The 19,337-nt window shown below is 38.6% G+C and overlaps 1 protein-coding gene across 1 annotated transcript in view; it reads right to left on the bottom strand.

Annotated features, from left to right (window-relative positions):
- The window catches only part of SERPINI2 (serpin family I member 2), a 41,045-nt gene that overhangs the window by 10,214 nt on the left and 11,494 nt on the right, over positions 1–19,337 (bottom strand). The window contains exon 5 of the mRNA XM_002716373.5: positions 2,827–2,924. Coding sequence (XP_002716419.1) covers positions 2,827–2,924 — 98 coding nt within the window. The remainder of the gene's footprint in view (positions 1–2,826; positions 2,925–19,337) is intronic.

Below are 19,337 nucleotides of genomic sequence, written 5' to 3'. Positions count from 1 at the left end.
TTTGAATGGACAGAGGGTTTTGCCTCCCTTAGCTGTGATCTAGATTCAGGATGAAAGACACTTTCCAGATTTGAATTTATTCCGTCCTATGCATTCAAACTCAAAGCTAACTTGCCTTTTAAATTTTGTATTCAGTTCTGATCTGAGTTTAAAACAAAATTTATTTTCCTTCAAGATTGGTGAGGCTATAGAAGTATAAAAGGCTTTTGTGTCATCTGTTACAAAGTCACTTCAGAGCTGTGCTTTAAAAACCTGGTAAACCTTTCTGTGTAAGAAAGTGCCTGGCAGCGTTTTTTCTGGTGTGGCTGCAAGCTGAGAGAGAACGCTCCTCTTCTCCCCTTGGAGGAACTGAAGTGTGTGTGAAGTGTTTCTGGAACGGCGACCTGCAAGGACCGTCTCCTTGGGAAGACGATGTTCAGAAGCCCTGTCAAGCTGGCTTTGCAAGACCAGACAGATCTGCCAGTGTTCCTCAGACACACAATGGTAACACACTCTAGAAAACTGTTTGGCACATAGTTGGCCTACATGAAATTTGTCACATAAATTACTTAACCAAGTAAATATGCCAAGTAAGAGAAATTTGTAAGATGGAGAAAAGATAGCATCCAAATGATGAGTGCCAAGAGTCCAGTTAGCAATGGTGCCAGTCCAAATGGCCCGCTGGCTACTTTGTCTTGCTATTCCATCTCAACTGCACAGGGCACCGGTTCTCAGGAACAGATCAGGACTTGAGAGACGAGAAATTAGAACTAGGAATCTGCACTCCAAAAGCTCACTGACTTATAAAACTTTGTAGCAATGTTTCCCCTTAATTTGTTATGAAATTCCAAGTATATTTTGCTAAAAAAAAGAATAAGAAAACTTATAGAAGATGTATAAGTAAATATTAATACGCCACCTCACTACTTCCTTTATTTTGTATTCAAAATCTATTGAGCAACTATCTTGTACCAGATGTTGAATTAGGTGATTTACATAAACTCTTTTTAACTCTTTATTTACAAAACAGTTGTGAAGAAGTGCAGAGTTCTCATATCTCTCATGCCCAGGTTTCTTTATTATTAACATCTTATATTAATATGATATATTTGTCACACACAAACTTTTATTTCCCCAAGAGTCACTAAGAATCAAAGAAAAGGAAGGCAGAAAAGAGCAGAAAATTCTGGATGTGTATTCAGCTCTGTTGAGGGTTATTCTCATGCACAAATTGTTTTGTGAAGCACTTTGGAGGTATTTTCTTTAAAAATCTACTTGTAAAAAAGCTTAAGAAGATTTTACAGGCCGGCGCAGCGGCTCACTAGGCTAATCCTCCGCCTTGCGGCGCCGGCACACTGGGTTCTAGTCCCGGTCGGGGCGCCGGATTCTGTCCCGGTTGCCCTTCTTCCAGGCCAGCTCTCTGCTGTGCAGTGGAGGATGGCCCAGGTGCTTGGGCCCTGCACCCCATGGGAGACCAGAAGCACCTGCTTCGGATCAGCGCGGTGCGCCGGCTGCGGCAGCCATTGGAGGGTGAACCAACGGCAAAGGAAGACCTTTCTCTCTGTCTCTCTCTCTCTCACTGTCCAGTCTGCCTGTCAAAAAAATCAAAAATAAAGATTCTACAGAAGTCACAAATCGCTGGGAATTTATGCAACGAATGGCTGTTTGAAATGTCTAAGGCTTTTTTTTTTTTTTTTTTTTTGTGAGCTTCCTGAGGCCAGAAAAAAGTTTTAAGAGCAAGAAGTATTTGAAAAATGGGCTGCTTTATCACAGGTTGATGAGGTAGCTGGATTCCAGGCACACTTGGACAGCATCCTGTTGCAGTATTTGATGTTAACTGTCTTATAGCTGTCGGGGATGAAATTGTCAATGAAGTCAGATGGATGTGTCAGCATGAAAACAAGTAGCAACACAGTGTGTGAGGAAGGTAACTAACATCAACACCTGTGAGAACAATTTACCTCCTCTTGTTCTATTCATTTACGTGCATAATTTATGTGTGAATAAACTGAGTGCCTCTTCAAATTCCAGATTTCTATAGGAATACACAAAATATTTCCAAAGATTTCATGTTAGGATCCAAAAACATATCAGACAGGCAAGGTCGTACAATATGATTAGATCCTAGTTTAAAACAGAAGGTTTAATTTTAAGAGAGTGAGTAACTTGGGACACATTCTCCTTTGCATCCATTTTTTTCCTCTAGGTATTTATTATTTATTTGTTGTTTATTGAACAAGTACTGCTAGGACCAGAAGAATTAAAAGGCTATCTTGGCTTTGTTGCACCATTGAGCATCTTCCCAGTGCGTGATTCCTCAGGTCCAGTTAGCATAGGAGCTCCAAGATTTGCTGTCAGTTGTGAGCCTGTTGCTGTCAAATCTGCAAGCTGCAGCACTCTAATGATCATGTCTGTCATCTGCAGCTTGTGGACACCTACATCATGGGCTCCACTGTTACCAAATTAACATTTACAAATTAGTTCATAAGAATTTTATTAGCTCTGCTTTGATGGAGATGCGTGGTTGTAATTCCCATTATTCAGATAAGGAAATCCAAACAGAGCAGAAATAAAAGCACACATAATACTTTTACCTACATCATTTTATGAGAAGGATGGTTAAAACGTTTATTTAATATTCTACAATGCTTCTGGACTTTCATAAAGGAAAATTATTGAAATGCAAACATAGTGCCTGTTTATGGATTGCTCAACATGAGTATGACATTTACACGCTGTGTGTGTGTTGTCCAAGGCTGAATAATCTTTCAGTTTTAAGACCAGTCAGCTAATACAGTACCAAGAAGACAAATTAACATAATAATGTAAGAATTACTCTCATCCTACCTGTTATTCCAGAGAGGTCACAGCCACTACTAAACAGCTCAGTCACATTCAGAGAGTATAAAGCTTCTTTGAAGTCTAATTTCTGTTCTACTTTAAATCTGTCAAGAGAAACATTACGAATAAAAGGCTTGAAATCTGTACCCATTTGCTAGGAAATATGTTTATAAAGTGGATCACTTGGAAGGGTTTATCTGGTGAAATCTTTTGTTTTCATTATCTCAATTACCTTTCCTCACCTGTCACACCATTTCCGCCCAGATTCCTCAGTCAATACTGAGTTGCTAATCTCTCGCTTGCTTTGGAGATTAATGGCGGTGGGCAGAGGGAAGGGAATTCTCTATTTTTTGAACTAGCAAAACCCAACAAAACTGCCTGAAAGTTCTAAGTGTTCAATTGCTTGGCACCTTCCTATGAAAAGGAGACTTTCCCTCCAATATTCTACAATCTCGAGTTTTTCACACCATCAAAGCTGGTTTCTGGCAAATGCCTCAGATCCTGTGAGTAGGAAACAGGAGCCAGCAGTCTTCGGAGAAGGTTGTCGGCTTCTGAAGTACCCAGAGGCACATAACATTTATCACCCATCCCGCCCACTGACACAGGTGATCTGACTTTCTTTGAATTCTCAACACACCCAATATCTTCTTGATAGAACCTATAAAGGATAAAAGACTGAAAAGGAAATAAAAATTTAAATTGTACAGGGGGGAATGCCGGAAAGGAGTTATCCAGTGCTTCCAAATCAGCCATAAGTTAGGATCTGCTCTCTGTGTGCCTCAATTTGCTGCACCTGTGAAGAGGGACCTTCTATGATTCCAAATCAACAGCAGTTATGGGGTATTCTCACTCTGTCTTTTAAATAAAAAGGAGGAAAAAGTAAAAGTGAGACTCACTGACTTCATAGATGCTCAAAGCATCAGCTTGCTTTTTTAAACCAGATTGGAAACTTTGTTTATGAAAGAAAAGACCTGCAGCATTCTTAAACAAGGCACTGTGCATATTTCCTACATCAGGAAAATCCCCAGGCAATCCTGTCTAAGCAGCTTTGTGCATCCTGAGCATTCTTCTCAGGCTCCTGGTCTGGATATATGCATGTCTGCTCAAGGGTCTTTGCATATCTAACAGGTAGGCCTACATCTCCAACTAGAAGTCAGTTTGCACCATCAGTTTAATTAGATTATCATTTTAATTGTCAAACACTGAGCGTGCTTCTTAATTATAATTCTTCAAGATAATGAATATGCTGTGACAGAACTGCACTGGGCCTAAATTATTCCTGGTAAAATAATATGTATTTTTTGAAGATGTTAACTCTTTCAGAACCCTAGCCAACTGGGAAGGGGTACAACACGCACGTTAGAATCTACTGATGGGGCAGGCCTTTGGCCCAGTGGTTAAGCATCAGTTAAGACACGGTGTTCCATATCAAAGTGCCTGGGTTTGACTCTCAGTTCCTGATTCCAGTTTCCAGATGGCAGGCAGACGTGATGACTCAACCAATTGAGCTCCTACCACCCCCATGAAAGACTGAGCCTGAGTCCGTGGTTCCTGCCTGCAGTGCATTGTGGGCATTTTGGGAGTGAGCCAACAGACAGAAATGCTCTCTTGTGATCAGTCTCTCTCTCTCTCTCTCTCTCTCAACCTCTCCTTGACTCTATCTCTCTGACTCTCAAATAAATAAGTAAACATCTGAAAAAAAAATAAAATCAATCAATAATGAAAGCAGCTTATTTCATAGCAATTTTTCAACTTCTTCCTTATAACTTCCTACTAAGAAAGATAAAAGGCGGTATGATGATACTAAGAGGAATTCATGTTTTTATCACCACATTATTTAAAGTGAATAGAGTATGGGCTTCAAAAAGATGGAGGATATATGTTCTAATCTGCCTACAAATTGGCTATGTTTAGTGTAATTGCCCAATAATTTTAGAATAATGACAAGAATATTGTAAGACTTATTACAATTTCTAATAATACCTAATTATCACCAGAAAGCCATTTAAGTAACAGTCTTGCCCATAACATAGTCCAATGAAACTTGCAGCAGTAGAAACTCATTCAGACATTTCATAAAAGTATAACCTATAGCCACTCTCTAATTAGCCATAATTATTGGACCCATGAATATCCAGGTGTGAAGCAGCACTTTCAGGAGTCAGGCACTTAATGTAGACTATAGTTTTAATCTTCACAAAAACCTAGCATATCAGCATTATCATTACCATTAACATATAAAAATGTGGCCTTAGAAAGTTGGTTATCAAGCTCAAGGTCAAGACAGGTGCTAGATCTATGATTTTAAACTCACATCCTTTTGAAATCAAAGCTAATGTGGTATGTGCCTCTGCCTTCTCATCAAAATAAAATTCAAATGGGATGGTTGTGGGTGGGAGGGAGGTTATGAGGGGACAAGCCTCTATAATTCAAAAGTTGTACTTTGGAAATTTATATTTATTAAATAAAAGTTGAAGATATATGTATATATATATACATATATATATGTATATACATACATATACATATACATATATACATGTATATGTATATATATATATATATATACATGTATTATATATTATATTATATATATATATATAATTCAAAGCCACCATCTCATGATGTCTGTCTTCCAAAGTTTGTGAGCCTTAATGTTTGCCCCGGCTGTGGCTCATCTCCACTTTTCCTTGACCCTCCCATAAAATACTGTCACCAAAGGCAAAATATAAGAAGCAAGAACACTGAACAGACGATTAACACTAAATCATCACGAAATGAATTCTTTTAGCATACACAAACATCTGTGTGCTTAAAAGATGGCGATTTGCTGCCCAGTGTAACCAAATTACATTTGCATGGGTGTCACATTAGTAAGTCTTGCAGAAAATGAAATAAAAAAAACGAATTTCTATTTTAAGACAAACCCTCTTTGGTCTTCAGGTCCTACTGTGGACTGATGTCCCTTCATCTCCTCTGTACCCAGAAATCTGTTTCAATGTAGGGTTGAATCATTCTTGGACCATTCAGTGCTAGGAACAATACAACCAAATCTCAGGGTTTCCCAAGGGTAAAAATCTAATCCTTGGACCTGTCCTATTATGTGGGTACATGTTAGCTTCTGGTCACTTTCCAGCCTTGCCAGGGTGTGTGTGTATGTATGTATGTGTGAGTGCATGCACGTGAAATACCTGATTTGCCTCGTGGGCTGAATTTTAAAACCTTTCTGTCTGCAGTATATAAAACATACCTAGTCAATATTCAATTTCCATTTGTTATTGGTGTCCAATTGGTTAAAGTAAATGAACATTTTGTAATCATTACTGAGCTGATCATGACATATCTACTACTCTCACAACCCATCACATTTTCCTTTACTCCCTTCCTCCCACCCATACACAATACCCATTCACCCACTCACATATCCAAGGCTGGCCAAGCCCTGGGGTTGGCTTCTAGCCCAATAATAATATGACACCGCATGTCCTATGGCAGGTGCTTTTTCTCTTTCAAAGAGTTTCCTCAGCATCGTTGCTCCAAATCTCTATGCTGCTGCTCACCCTATCACCGCTTCCCTATCACTACCCATGTTCTCTAACCCGGGCTCTCCCTCATGCTTGCTGCACGTTGCACCTGTTTTCATACTCCTGATTACCAGCTCACAGTTTTGCTCTGCCATTTATTAGCTGTGTGTCTGCAGACCAGTTATTTATTTGTCTGCTCTTCTTCTGTAACCTGAGTATATAACTAGATCTCTTCCAAATTTATTAAATTAGAAATAGGAGAGTAGTAACTAGTACTGTTAGTACTAAAATGGATTCTCAGTAAATGCTAGAATTGAATGCAAAAATTAATGTAAAAATACAAGCTAATATTGAATACTGAAAATTTTATACGCATTTTCTCTTGTAATTCTCACAACAATACTAAAAGCCATGAATTATCATCAATTCTTTAGAAATAAAAGAGGAGCAAGGCAGTTGGCCTACTGGTTAACATTATGCTTGGGATGCCCACAATCTACATCAGAGTGTCTGGATTGGAGTCCCAGTTCTGTTCCTGATTCCAGCTTCCTGTGAATTTGTACCCTGAGAAGCAACAGATGATGGATCTCTGCCATAGAGATGGGAGGCCTGGATTGAACTCTGAAATCTTAGCTTTGGTGTAGTCCCACCCTGGTCTTTACAGTCATCTGGAGGAGCAAGCTGGTAAACGGAATCTCTGTATGTCAGTCTGGGTGTCTCTGTCTGTTCCTCTGCCTCTGAACTTAATTAATTTCTAAAAGTCAAATGTAATCTGAAAGAAAAGAGAAAAAATAGTAGACAACTAACTCTATTAAAGTAATAGAGTTAGAAAACAATAAAGCTCTTGGTCTTCAATAATATGTTCTATTTTCCATGTTCCAGTTTAAGTTGTTGATAAAAGATATTAGGCCATGTCACATCAGTTAGTATTTTTTAAAGAATGGTACATCTTGAAAAACTGTTGGTATTATTTAGATATTAGTTTACTTTTAAATAAAAGTCGTTCTTAATAAGTTAAAAATCCAGATCTCCACATCATCCAATGAAATCTGTACAGCCTCTCATTAGAAAAATACGTATATGACCTCACATACATAAAAAATTCTAAATAATTTCTGGGGCTTCGAGCACTCTCTGAACTTTCCGTAAATCTATGGCACTCAGTTAAGGTCTGCAACAAAAGAGCAAGAAACCACAATACTATCATTGTCCTTATAAATCAAGCTTAGAACCTCAGAGCAACCTATTCCTTCCTAAGCCATATCCATTAGCCATGCTCTGCAAAAAAATGCTTTCCTGCTTCACTCTTCTCTGTGTAACTGCTGCCTTCAAACACTCATTGCATACGGCCTGAATTGGTCAGTAGTTTCTGAACTGACCTCTGGGGTTTCAGTCTTTCCCCCTTTAAAAATCCTGAACATCACTACTACTGCTTAGGACAACAAACATTCTTGAATAGCTACCATTTTTCAGATTTGTGTTTGTGTTGCACTCACAGAAACGGAACATGACTATCTCCTGGTCTCAGTTCATAGACCAGTGGGAAAATGAACAAACAATTTTAGTATAACTGCTATGTTATAAACACAAGGTCAAAGACAACTTTTCCCAGCAAGGAGAAAGGAAGATGTTTATAAAATCCTGTGTAGAACAATCACAAAGGATTTCTAAAATCCCAACTTTGGCTTCAGAATCAATAGAAGTTATCTACAAAAAATTATAATAAAAGGGAAGGAAATTAGGAAGAAAGAAAAATTTTAAGCAAGTTACTGGCATGACCAAAGTCGGTGTAACTAACAAATATATCTTTTTAAAACACTGCTGTAAATCATTCCACCGTCTCGCTTCAACATTTTCAATAAACCCCTTTGTTTATGAGACTTACCTCTCCTGAGTCTTTAAAGACCTGCTCATGTTCTTCTTCCATGCAGTCTTTGTTTACAGGTACATTCTTTGGTGCTCACTGACCATGACCTACTCTTTTTCCATGAACTTCCTAGTTTCTCCTGGTTATAGCACCTGTTAGCACTTATTATACATTGCTGCATTGTCCTGGTATATTTCTCATTAAAATCTTCTACTATTCCATCTAAGCATAACCATATTAGCAATATCCTTTATGTCTGTCTTAACCTTTTGCCCATAACAGGAAATCAACTGTTTAATAAAAAAACAAATTTATAAAATTGTGAGCCAAAAGACATAGAGCTAATCCTTCCTCTCCCAACACTAGTTGAATGACAATCAGTTTACTGTTTGAGTGACTCCATTTACTTATCTGTGAAATATGATATATAGTCAAGTCAGACTATGGAGCCACAGGATTTAGTATTAAAATATAAATGCTAAATCATTTACAAAGCTGAGTGTCATACAAATGAAAGTCACTTACTTATCTTCCTTATATACATGTACCAAATGATAACTTTTGCTCATACATGTAACCATACTATATTCTTAAAACACTTCTTGGCCGGCGCTGCGGCTCACTAGGCTAATCTCTTCCTGCGGCACAGGCACCCCGGGTTCTAGTCCCGGTTGGGGCGCCGGTTCTGTCCCAGTTGCTCCTCTTCCAGTTCAGCTCTCTGCTGTGGCCCAGGAGGGCAGCAGAGGATGGCCCAGGTCCTTGGGCCCTGCACCCACATGGAAGACCAGGAGGAAGCACCTGGCTCCTGGCTTCGGATCGGAGCAGCGCGTCGGCGGCAATGCGCCAGTTATAGCGGCCACTTGGGTTGTGAAGCAACGGAAAAAGGAAGACCTTTCTGTCTGTCTCTCTCTCTCTCACTGTCTAACTCTGCCTGTCAAAAACAAAACAAAACAAAACAAAACAAACCCTTCTTATACACAGAGCAATCTGGTATATGGTAAGTATGTGTTAAACTCTTCAAAATAAGAAAAATTTTCCTAAGGTATTTACAAGATTATATTTAGACAAAGTAATATGGTATCCTAGATGATATCCTACTGCAGGACAGTCTCTAAAGTTAGATAGCTAGCATGTTATAGATGATAAACCCTAGAGAGCACCCTAGTATTTTTAGACTGCATCTTTTTTACCTTGATTCTAAACTAGTTATACATCAAAGAGGGAAAGAAGTATTCCTTAAGGAGTACCTATAGATCATCACTTATCTATTCCTGCCTACTACACCTCACATACAAGTATCCTTATGATTAATTTTCTCTTTTGTGTTTGCCTAATTTTGCCACAAAAAGATATTTTATTTAACAACACCACAGAATTCAGTTGCTTTTATGAATAAAATTATATCCCCCCCCCACAAAATTACTATGTTGAATCCCTAAGTCCCTGTACCTTATAAAGTGATTTTATTTGGAAATAAGGTCATTGTAGCAATAATTAAATTGAGAGTTATACTGGAGTAGAGTGGACCTTTAATCCAATATGACTGATGTCCTTATAAGATATGAGAATGCCATGTGAAGACAGATGACAAAGAATGGAATGAGGTACCTACAAGCAGGGGAACCTCATGGACTGCCAGCAGCACCCAGGAGCTGGGAAGGGGCAAGGAAGGATTCTACCTCCAGTCTGAAATAGTGTGGCCCTGCTGATGCCTTGCCTTTAGACCTCAACTACCCGAACTGTGAGGGAAGCCATTTCTAGTGTTTTCAACTGTCTAATCTGCTTTATTCTTTTATTAGAGCAGCTCTAGGAAAGCAACACAGTTGCTTAAACTCTTCTAATTTTGCCAAAATCTTTCATTATCAGTTTAAAAACAATTATGCATCCATCAATATATAAAAGAACCACATTATCTGAATAATAAAATAAAAATCTTCTGATCTACCCTAAAGGATCTGTTGAGCCTATGTAGTTTTACCTCTTTTGCACAGAGCACATATTTTAAATGAGTATTTTTCTGTGTAAAGGAATTGTTCACTTGGAGAGAAAATATCTCAGAACTTTCAGTACATGGCTTTAGTTCTAAAGAAGCAATTCAATATGTGCGTACTATGAGCTAAAATATTAATGAACCTAACATATAAAAATATTCCTTTAAGAAATAAGAAAACATTCTTTCAGTGAAAAGCAAAGATATTATAAATGGAATGCTGTATTAATGTGATTAAAAAGTCAAAATCAAAATTTTATGCCCTGAGAATTTAACAGAAAAATCTAAAAAACTCTCATTTCTTTTTCTTCTCTAGAGAGAAATTTCCAAGTGCATGGCTGACATCCTATGTTTCATTATGCTGCACATATGGGAAGGAGGGGGTGCTGCATCAAGATCCTCAGAGGGAATGAATTAGAGTGACAGGAAAGTTGAATTCTGGCTTTTGAGATGTTTAAAATTAGACAATGGATAACAACATAGAATCTCTTTCCTTGAAAATATTTATGCAATTTAACTCAACAGTACTCATTTAGCACATACTTTGTATTCATCCAATGAAATGTGCTAGAGATTGTGGAAACCAAAATGAACGAGACATAACCCTCTGTCCCAGAACTCACATCTTAACAGGATAGACAAGAATGTTAGCGAGAAATGGCAATGCAATACAGTACAGATCCAAGTCTGTAGGAAATAGTCTAGAAATAAAGAGAGGAATAGCTTGTTCTAACTGGGCCTGTTTGGGAAAATTGATATGGAAGAGGTAACTTGAAAGGAAGTTTTGAAAAATGAGTGGAAACTGACTTATCACATAATGGAGAAGGACCTACCAGAGAAGGTAAAGTAGTAGGAGAGATTGAGAAGTCAGGACAGACTGTGATCCTAACTTGGAACTATCTAGATGGTGATCTTCTCAACAAGAGAAAAATAGCCATCATTTATTTATCTCCTTCTATTTGCCAAACTTTGTGCTATGAGGAGATATAATGAGATACTTCAAGTAAAACCGCCACCAAGCTTTTAAACAAATCTTTGGTGGCTGAAATTTGTATGGAAACAAGAAGTACAACTGCCAACTAATGTTTGTGTTTCTATATATATGAGGATTCAAATTTATCTTATAAGGCAAATTGTTCACTTGTTTTGGAAAGCTATGTAATGGACTTTTTCATTTTGCAATTAGAATTTCAGAGGTAGAGGTAGAGATGTTTGAGAAGATAACAATATTAGCTACCCTATATGACATGAAAATGCTGTTCTCCCTAGGGTTTCAAATGTGAAAGGGAAATGGTAAAGGTAGCCTTTTGTGGGAGGGTATGTCCTGGTATGATGGCAATATTAGGCTGAGGAAATCAACAGGCAAGAGGTGACTCAAAAGAAATGGGCTACACATCAGGAATGGCCATGCCTAATAGCCACTTCTAAGTTACTTTCTACGTTGAAAGCCCAATTAACTGTCACTGAGCTTCAATAAAGTTTGATCAAACATTGAAGTTGCTCTTACAAGCATGAGTTTGTTAGGGATCCATGATGAAGTACCACAAACAGGGTACTGATTAAATGGAGATTTATTATCCCACAGTTATGAAGGTCAGAAGTTCAAAATCATAGTGTTGGAAGTATTGATTCCTTTGGAGAGCTATGAAGGAAATACTTTCTAAACCTCTCTCTTTGGCTTACAGAAGCCACCTTTTACTCACTTCTTTTCAAAATGTCTGCTCATTATGTACAAGTCTATGTCTAGATTTTCCCCTCTTTACAAGGACATCATTCATAATGGATTAGAGCCCATTCTAATTACTTTGCTTTAACTTGATTAGTTTTGCAATTCTTTGAACCTCTAAATAAGGTCTTATTAGGATGTTACATTCTGGGTTAAGAATTCAACATATGAATTAAGAGAAAAGAGACTGGGGCTGGCTCTGTGGCATAACAGGTTAAGCCACCACCTGCGACACTGACATTCCATATGGGCACCAGTTCAAGTTCCAACTGCTCTATTTCCAATCCTGCCCCCTGCTACTATAGCTGGGAAAGCAGAGGAAGATAACCCAAGATCTCCACCCATATGAGAGACCCAGAAGAAGCTCCTGGCTCCTGGCTTTGGCCTGGCCCAACCATGCCATTGCACCCATTTGGGGAGTGTTGGGCAGTGAACAAGTGGTTGAAAGGTGAAAGATTTTCTCTCTTTCTCACTCTCTCTCCCTCCCTCCCATTCTCTATAACTCTGACTTTCAAATAAATAAATATTTTAAAAGATCATGGCAGAGACACTATTCAATATAAAACTGTTGGGGCTGGAATAATTGAGAGAAGTCTGATACCTACATAATAGAAGTAATTGTAAGGGTTCCAAGATGGTGAATAGGGACAGGATGATCCAAATAATGTGATGCGAGAAGATATATGCCTGAAATAAAGCCATGGAAATTTGCAGTGAGAAACCCAAGAGAACAGTAGAGACTGAGCAGGTCTGCACTGAAAGAGCAAATAAGAAAGGGAAACGGCAGAGGCTCGGACAAGGGAGGTCAGCACCCACCCACAGCAGACCAGGTGAGAAGGGAATCCATGGGTCCACGGAACTGCAGGTAGCTGCAGGAGGGAGTGCTTGGCTAACTGCTTTTGAAGTTCCATACAGGGAAAAAAGAGAAAGTAGAATCAAATAGAGAGGCCGGGCAAGTCCCTGCCCACCCCCCTTCCCCCTCCTCCCACCTGAACTTGCAGCTGGCTGGGAGAAACCACTTTCCCCCTTTGTTTTTTGCATTTTTGTACACAAGCAAGAGACTGCCACCCTTGCCTCCCATGAGCACACCTATCAATAGCGAGGGTCACCTTACCTCAGCCCACACCCAGGAATGAGAAACACAATAATTCAGAAGAATGTCTTCCCCCACCACATGAGTTGTACAACAAGGAGAATTCCTGACTATCAGAAGCTTGTACCTGTCCCACCCTATCATTGAAAAGTGAGCCAGGCTCCAGTAGGTGGGACACAAGGAACCCACTCACAACATACAGACCCATAGCAACTCATAGCAGAGGGAACCATCCGCACAGGAAAGCCTCCACAAATTAGAGGTGCAGTTTGTTAATCAGGACAATCTAGAGCTGAACACACCAGAGACTAACACCAGGGCATCTCAGAACTGTGAGGAAAAGAGCGGGTCACACCAACAGAGGTGAAAAACCTCCTCCAACCAAATAACGAGAGGAAAGCTACAAACCCCTCAGGGCCTTACCCTGGATACCTGCTCCACCCTGGAATATTGAACAGAACACCCAGGCCACATCCAGCACACAACTCTTGGTACTCAGTGAAAGTATAGATGTCCCACCAAACCACAAAGACACTAAAATAGAAAAGCAACCAGACCAAAAAAAAAAATACACAAATGCTGAAAAACAAAGGAAAAACATTAAATGAGGAAAGAAAGACAGTATGAACATCCCAAAGGAACACTACAACACTTCAATAGTAGAAGGTAAAGATGAAGAAATCAAGGATATGCCAGAAACATAATTCAGAAAATTAATCATCAGATTACTTAGAAGCAATCAAAAGAAAATTCATGAACTAAATGAAAAGTTTTCCCATGAAATTAAGATATTAAAGAGAAGTCAAAATGAAATACTAGAAATGAAGAATTAAATAGATGAAATAAAAAAATGGAGTGGAAACCCTTAACATAATATGGAGACAGAAGAAAAAAATATCAGAACTAGAAGACAAATTTCTGGAAATTTTACAGTAAGACCAAAAAGAAGAAGAAGAAAAAAAAAAAGAAGAAGAAGGAGAAGAAGAAGAAATTAGAAAAATGGAAACCACTGTTGGAGATCTAGAAAATACTATCAAACGACCAAACATATGAGTCTGGGAGTTCTGGAAGGCATGGGAAGAGAGAAAGGATTAGAAGGCCTTCTTAATGAAATAATAGCAGAAAACTTCCCCAAACTGGAGAAAAAAAGAAGCATTCAAGTACAGGAAGTACACAGAACTCCAAATAGACATGATCAGAAAAGATCTTCACATTGTAGTAAAACACTCCACAGTAAAACATAAAGAAAAGATCTTAAAATGTACATGAAGGCCGGCACCGCAGCTCAATAGGCTAATCCTCCGCCTAGCGGTGCCGGCACACCGGGTTCTAGTCCCGGTCGGGGAGCCGGATTCTGTCCCGGTTGCCCCTCTTCCAGGCCAGCTCTCTGCTGTGGCCAGGGAGTGCAGTGGAGGATGGCCCAAGTGCTTGGGCCCTGCACCCCATGGGAGACCAGGAGAAGCACCTGGCTCCTGCCATCGGATCAGCGCGGTGCGCCAGCCGCAGCGTGCTGGCTGCGGCGGCCATTGGAGGGTGAACCAACGGCAAAGGAAGACCTTTCTGTCTGTCTCTCTCTCTCTCTCACTGTCCACTCTGCCTGTAAAAAAAAAAAATCAAGAAGCCCTTGTCTACACATACACACACACACACACGAAAAAAAAAATGTACATGAGAGATATACCAAATCACATTCAGAGGATCTCCAATTAGGCTCACTGCAGACTTCTCATCAAAAACCCTACAGGCAAGGAGAGAATGCTGAGATATATTCCAAGTCCTAAGAGAACAAAACTGTCAACCCAGAATACCGTACCCTGCAAAGCTCTCATTTATGAGTGAGGAGACATAAAGATCTTCCATAACAAATAGAAATTGAAAGACTTTGTAGCTACCTACCCATCCCTAAAAAGATGCTCAAGGATGTGCTACACACAGAACCACAGAAACAGGAACATCACTACAAAGGAAGTGAGTGCAGAAAATGGCCCAGTAAAAGTACAAAGGAAACCCAAAGTAAAAAATTAGGACTATTAACAGAAATATGTCAAGGCAAAGTCATTACCTAACAATACTCAGCCTGAATGTAAATGGCCTCAACTCCCCCAGTTAAAAGATACAGACTAGCTAAATGGATTAAAAAATAAAACCTATCTATTTGCTGCCTACAAGAAACACATCTCACCAACAAAGATGCTCACAGACTGGAAGTGAAAGGATGGTAAAAGATATTCATGCTAACAGAAACCAGAAAAGAGCTGGCATAGCCACCCTTATATCAGACAAAATGGACTTTAACACAAAAACTATTAAAAGAGACAAAGAAGGGCACTATAGAATGATTAAGGGATCAATTCAACAGTAAGATGTAACTATTATAAATAGTCATGAACCTAATTACAGGTCACCTGGCTATCTAAAATAAGTTAATGGATTTAAAGGGAGATATAGACTCAAATAAAATATAATATAAAGTGAGGTATTGATGTCCCCTACTTTCAGCAATGGACAGATCAACCAGACAGAAAATCAGCACAACAGAGTTAATAAACACTATAGACCAAATGGACATAATGGATATCTACAGAACTTTCCAACCTACAGCCACAAACCACACATTCTTTTCACCAGTACATGGAACTTTCTCTAGGATTGACCACATGCTAGGCCATAAAGAAAGTCTCAGCAAATTCAAAAATATCAAATCATACCATGCATATTCCCTGCCCAGAATGGAATGAAGCTGGTAATCAACAACTTGGGAATCCTCAGAACATATGCAAACACACGGAGACTGAACAATATGCTCCTGAATGATCAGTGAGTTATTGAAGAAATCAAAAGAGAAATCAAAAACTTTCTGGAAGTAAATGAAGGTGACAATAAAATGTATCATAACTTATGAGATACAGCAAAAGCAGTGTTAAGAGGAAAGTTTATAGCAGTTGGAGCCTACATCAAGAAATTGGAGAGGTACCAAAGAAATGAGCTATCAATGCATCTCAAAGATGTAGAAAAACAACAGCAAATGAAACTCAAAACTAGTAGGAGAAAAGAAATAATTAAAATTAGAGAAGAAATCAACAAAATTGAAATCAACAAAACAATACAAAAATCAGCAAAATGAAGAGCTGATTCTTTGAAAAAATAAATAAAATTGACACACCATTGGACCAACTAACCAAAAAAAGGGAGAAGACCCAAATTAATAAAATCAGAGATGAAAAAGGAAATATAACAATAGACACCATAGATATAAAAAGAATCATCAGAAATTAATACAAAAAGCTTTATACCAACAAAGCAGGAAGCCTAAAAAAAATGGATAGATTCTTTGATACATACAACCTACCTAAATTGAGCCATGAAGACATAGGAATCCTAAACATACCAATAAAAACCAAGACAAAACTCCAATCAGTAATAAAGACCCTCTGAAAAAAGAAAAGCCCAGAAATGGATGGATTCACCACTAAATTCTACTAAACATTTAAAGAATAACTGACTCCAATTCTTCTAAAGTTATTCAAAACAATGGAAGGGGAGGGAATCCTCCCAAATTCTTTCTATGAGGCCAACATCACCTTAATTCCTAAACCTGAAAAAGATACAACAGAGAAAGAGAACTACAGACTGATCTCTCTGATGAACACATACACAGAAATCCTCAAAAGAATACTAGCCAATTGAATCCAACTAAACAACAGAAAGATCATCCACACAGACCAAATGGGATTTATTCCTGGTATGCAGGGATAGTACAATATTTGAAAATCAATGAATGTGATACATCACATTAGCGAACTGAAGAATAAAAATCATATTATCTCAATAGATGTGGAGAAAGCGCTTGACAAAATATAACACCCTTTCATGATGAAAACTTTAAGTGGATTGGGAATGGAAGAAACACTTCTCAACACAATCAAAGCAATATATGACAAACCCACAGCCAGTGTCCTATTGAACAGGGAAAAGGTGGAAGCAATCCCACTAAGATCTGGAACCAGACAAGGATGCCTACAACTGCTTTTTTTTTTTTTTCTGTGACAGGTAGAGTTAGACTGTGAGAGAGACAGAGAAAGGTCTTCCTTCCATTGTTCACCCTCCAGATGGCCACTACAGCCAGCACACTGCGCTGATCCGAAGCCAGGAGCCAGGTACTTCTTCCTGGTCTCCCATGCAGCTGCAGGGCCCAAGCACATGGGTCATCCTTCACTGTCTTCCTGGGCCACAGAAGAGAGCTGGACTGGAAGAGGAGCAACCGGGACAGAATCCATTACGCCAACCAGGACTAAAACCCCAGGATGCCAGCACCACAGGTAGAGGATTAGCCAAGTGAGCCGTGGCACCAGCCCTATCACTGCTTTTCAATATAGTCCTGCAAGTTTTAACCAGAACCATTAGACAAGGAAAGCAAATCAACGGGATGCAGATTGGGAAGGAGGAAGTCAAACTATCTGTATTCACAGATGACATGATCCTATAAATAGGGAATCCAAAAGACTCCATTAAGAGACTATTGGAACTCATAGAAGAGTTTGGAAATGTAGCAGGATATAACATCAACACACAAAAATCAATAGCCCTTGTATATGCAGACAATGTCACAGCTGAAAAAGAGCTTCTAAGATCAATCCCATGCATAATCGCTACCAAAAGATTAAAATACTTTGGAATAAATTTAACCAAGAATGTCAAATAATTTAATGATGAGAATGACAAAACATTAAAGGAAGAAATAGAAGTCAAAAAAAGAATAATCTCCCATGTTCATGGATTGAAGGAATCAATATCATCAAAATGTCCATATTACCAAAAGCAATTTTCAGATTCAGCGTGATACAAAAGTACCAAAGACATTCTTCACAGATATAGAAAAATGATGTTGAAATTTATGGAACATAGGAGACCCCAAATTGCTAAAGCAATATTACACAACAACAACAAAAAGCTTGACGCATCACAATATCAGATTTCAAGACATCCTACAGGGTAGTTGTAATCAAAACAACCTGGTACTGTTACAGAAACAGATGGATAGACCAATGGAACAGAATAAAAACACCCCAAATCAATCCAAATATCTACAACCAGCTAATTTTTGACATAGAAGCTAAAATCAACCCCTAGAGCAAGGACATTCTCTTCAACAAATGGTGCTGGAAAAACTGCATCACCACATGCAGAAGCATGAAGCAAGACCACTACCTGAAACTTTTGACCAAAATCCACTCAAAATGGATTAAAGACCTAAATCTATGACCTGACACCATCAAATTATTAGAGAACATTGGGTAAACTCTACAAGGCATTAGTATAGACAAAGAATTTCTGGAAAAGACTCCAGAGGCACAGGTAATCAAAGCAAAAATAGAAAAATGGGATTATATATGTGATTATATAAAGAGGTCAAGAAACTCAACAACAAGAAAACAAATAATCCAGTTAAGAAATGGGCAAAGGACTTAAACAGACATTTTTAAAGGAAGAAATTCAAATGGCCAACAGACACATGAAAAAATGCTAGGATCATTAGCTGTCAGAGAAATGCAGATCAAAACCACAATGAGGTTTCACTTCACCCCAGTTAGAATTGCTTTCATACAGAAATCAACAAACAACAAATGCTGTTGAGAATGTGAGGGAAAACGCACCTTAATCCACTGTTGGTGGGAATGTAAACTGGTAAAGCCACTATGGAAGATAGAATGAAAATACCTCAGAAATCTAAATATAGACCCACCGTATGACCCAGACATCCCACTCCTGGGAATCTACCCAAGGAAAATTAAATCAGCATATGAAAGAGCTATCTGCACCTCCATGTTTATTTCAGCTCAGTTTACAATAGCAAAGACACGGAGTCAGTCCAAATGCCCATCAACTGAAGGTTGGATAAAGAAATTGTGGGATATATACACCATGGAATACTACACAGCTATAAAAAAAATAAAGTCTGGTCATTTGCAACAAAATGGATGAAACTGCAAGACGTCATACTTAGCGAAATAGGCTGGTCTCAAAGGGACAAATTCTACATCTTCTTACTGACAGGTGATAAAAGGCAACATGTAGAAATGAAATTGACACTATGAGAAGCAATGATTTTGAACAGCCCTTCTCTTGACTGCTGAGGAATGTCTCTTTATTCTATATTTTGATTATCTTTTCCTTTATAATATTTTCCTTACTTTTTCTCCCTCTCATGAATCATTGAACTCTATACTAAACATAGAGTTAATCATATATGTATAAAGTTAATTGAAAATAGTAAAGAATAAGAGTGAGAATAGGGAAGGTAAGAGGGAGGGGGATGG

The sequence above is a fragment of the Oryctolagus cuniculus genome, chromosome 4, assembly GCF_964237555.1.
Source record: "Oryctolagus cuniculus chromosome 4, mOryCun1.1, whole genome shotgun sequence".
NCBI lineage: Eukaryota > Metazoa > Chordata > Mammalia > Lagomorpha > Leporidae > Oryctolagus > Oryctolagus cuniculus.
This window is presented reverse-complemented; position numbering and strand designations above follow the sequence as displayed.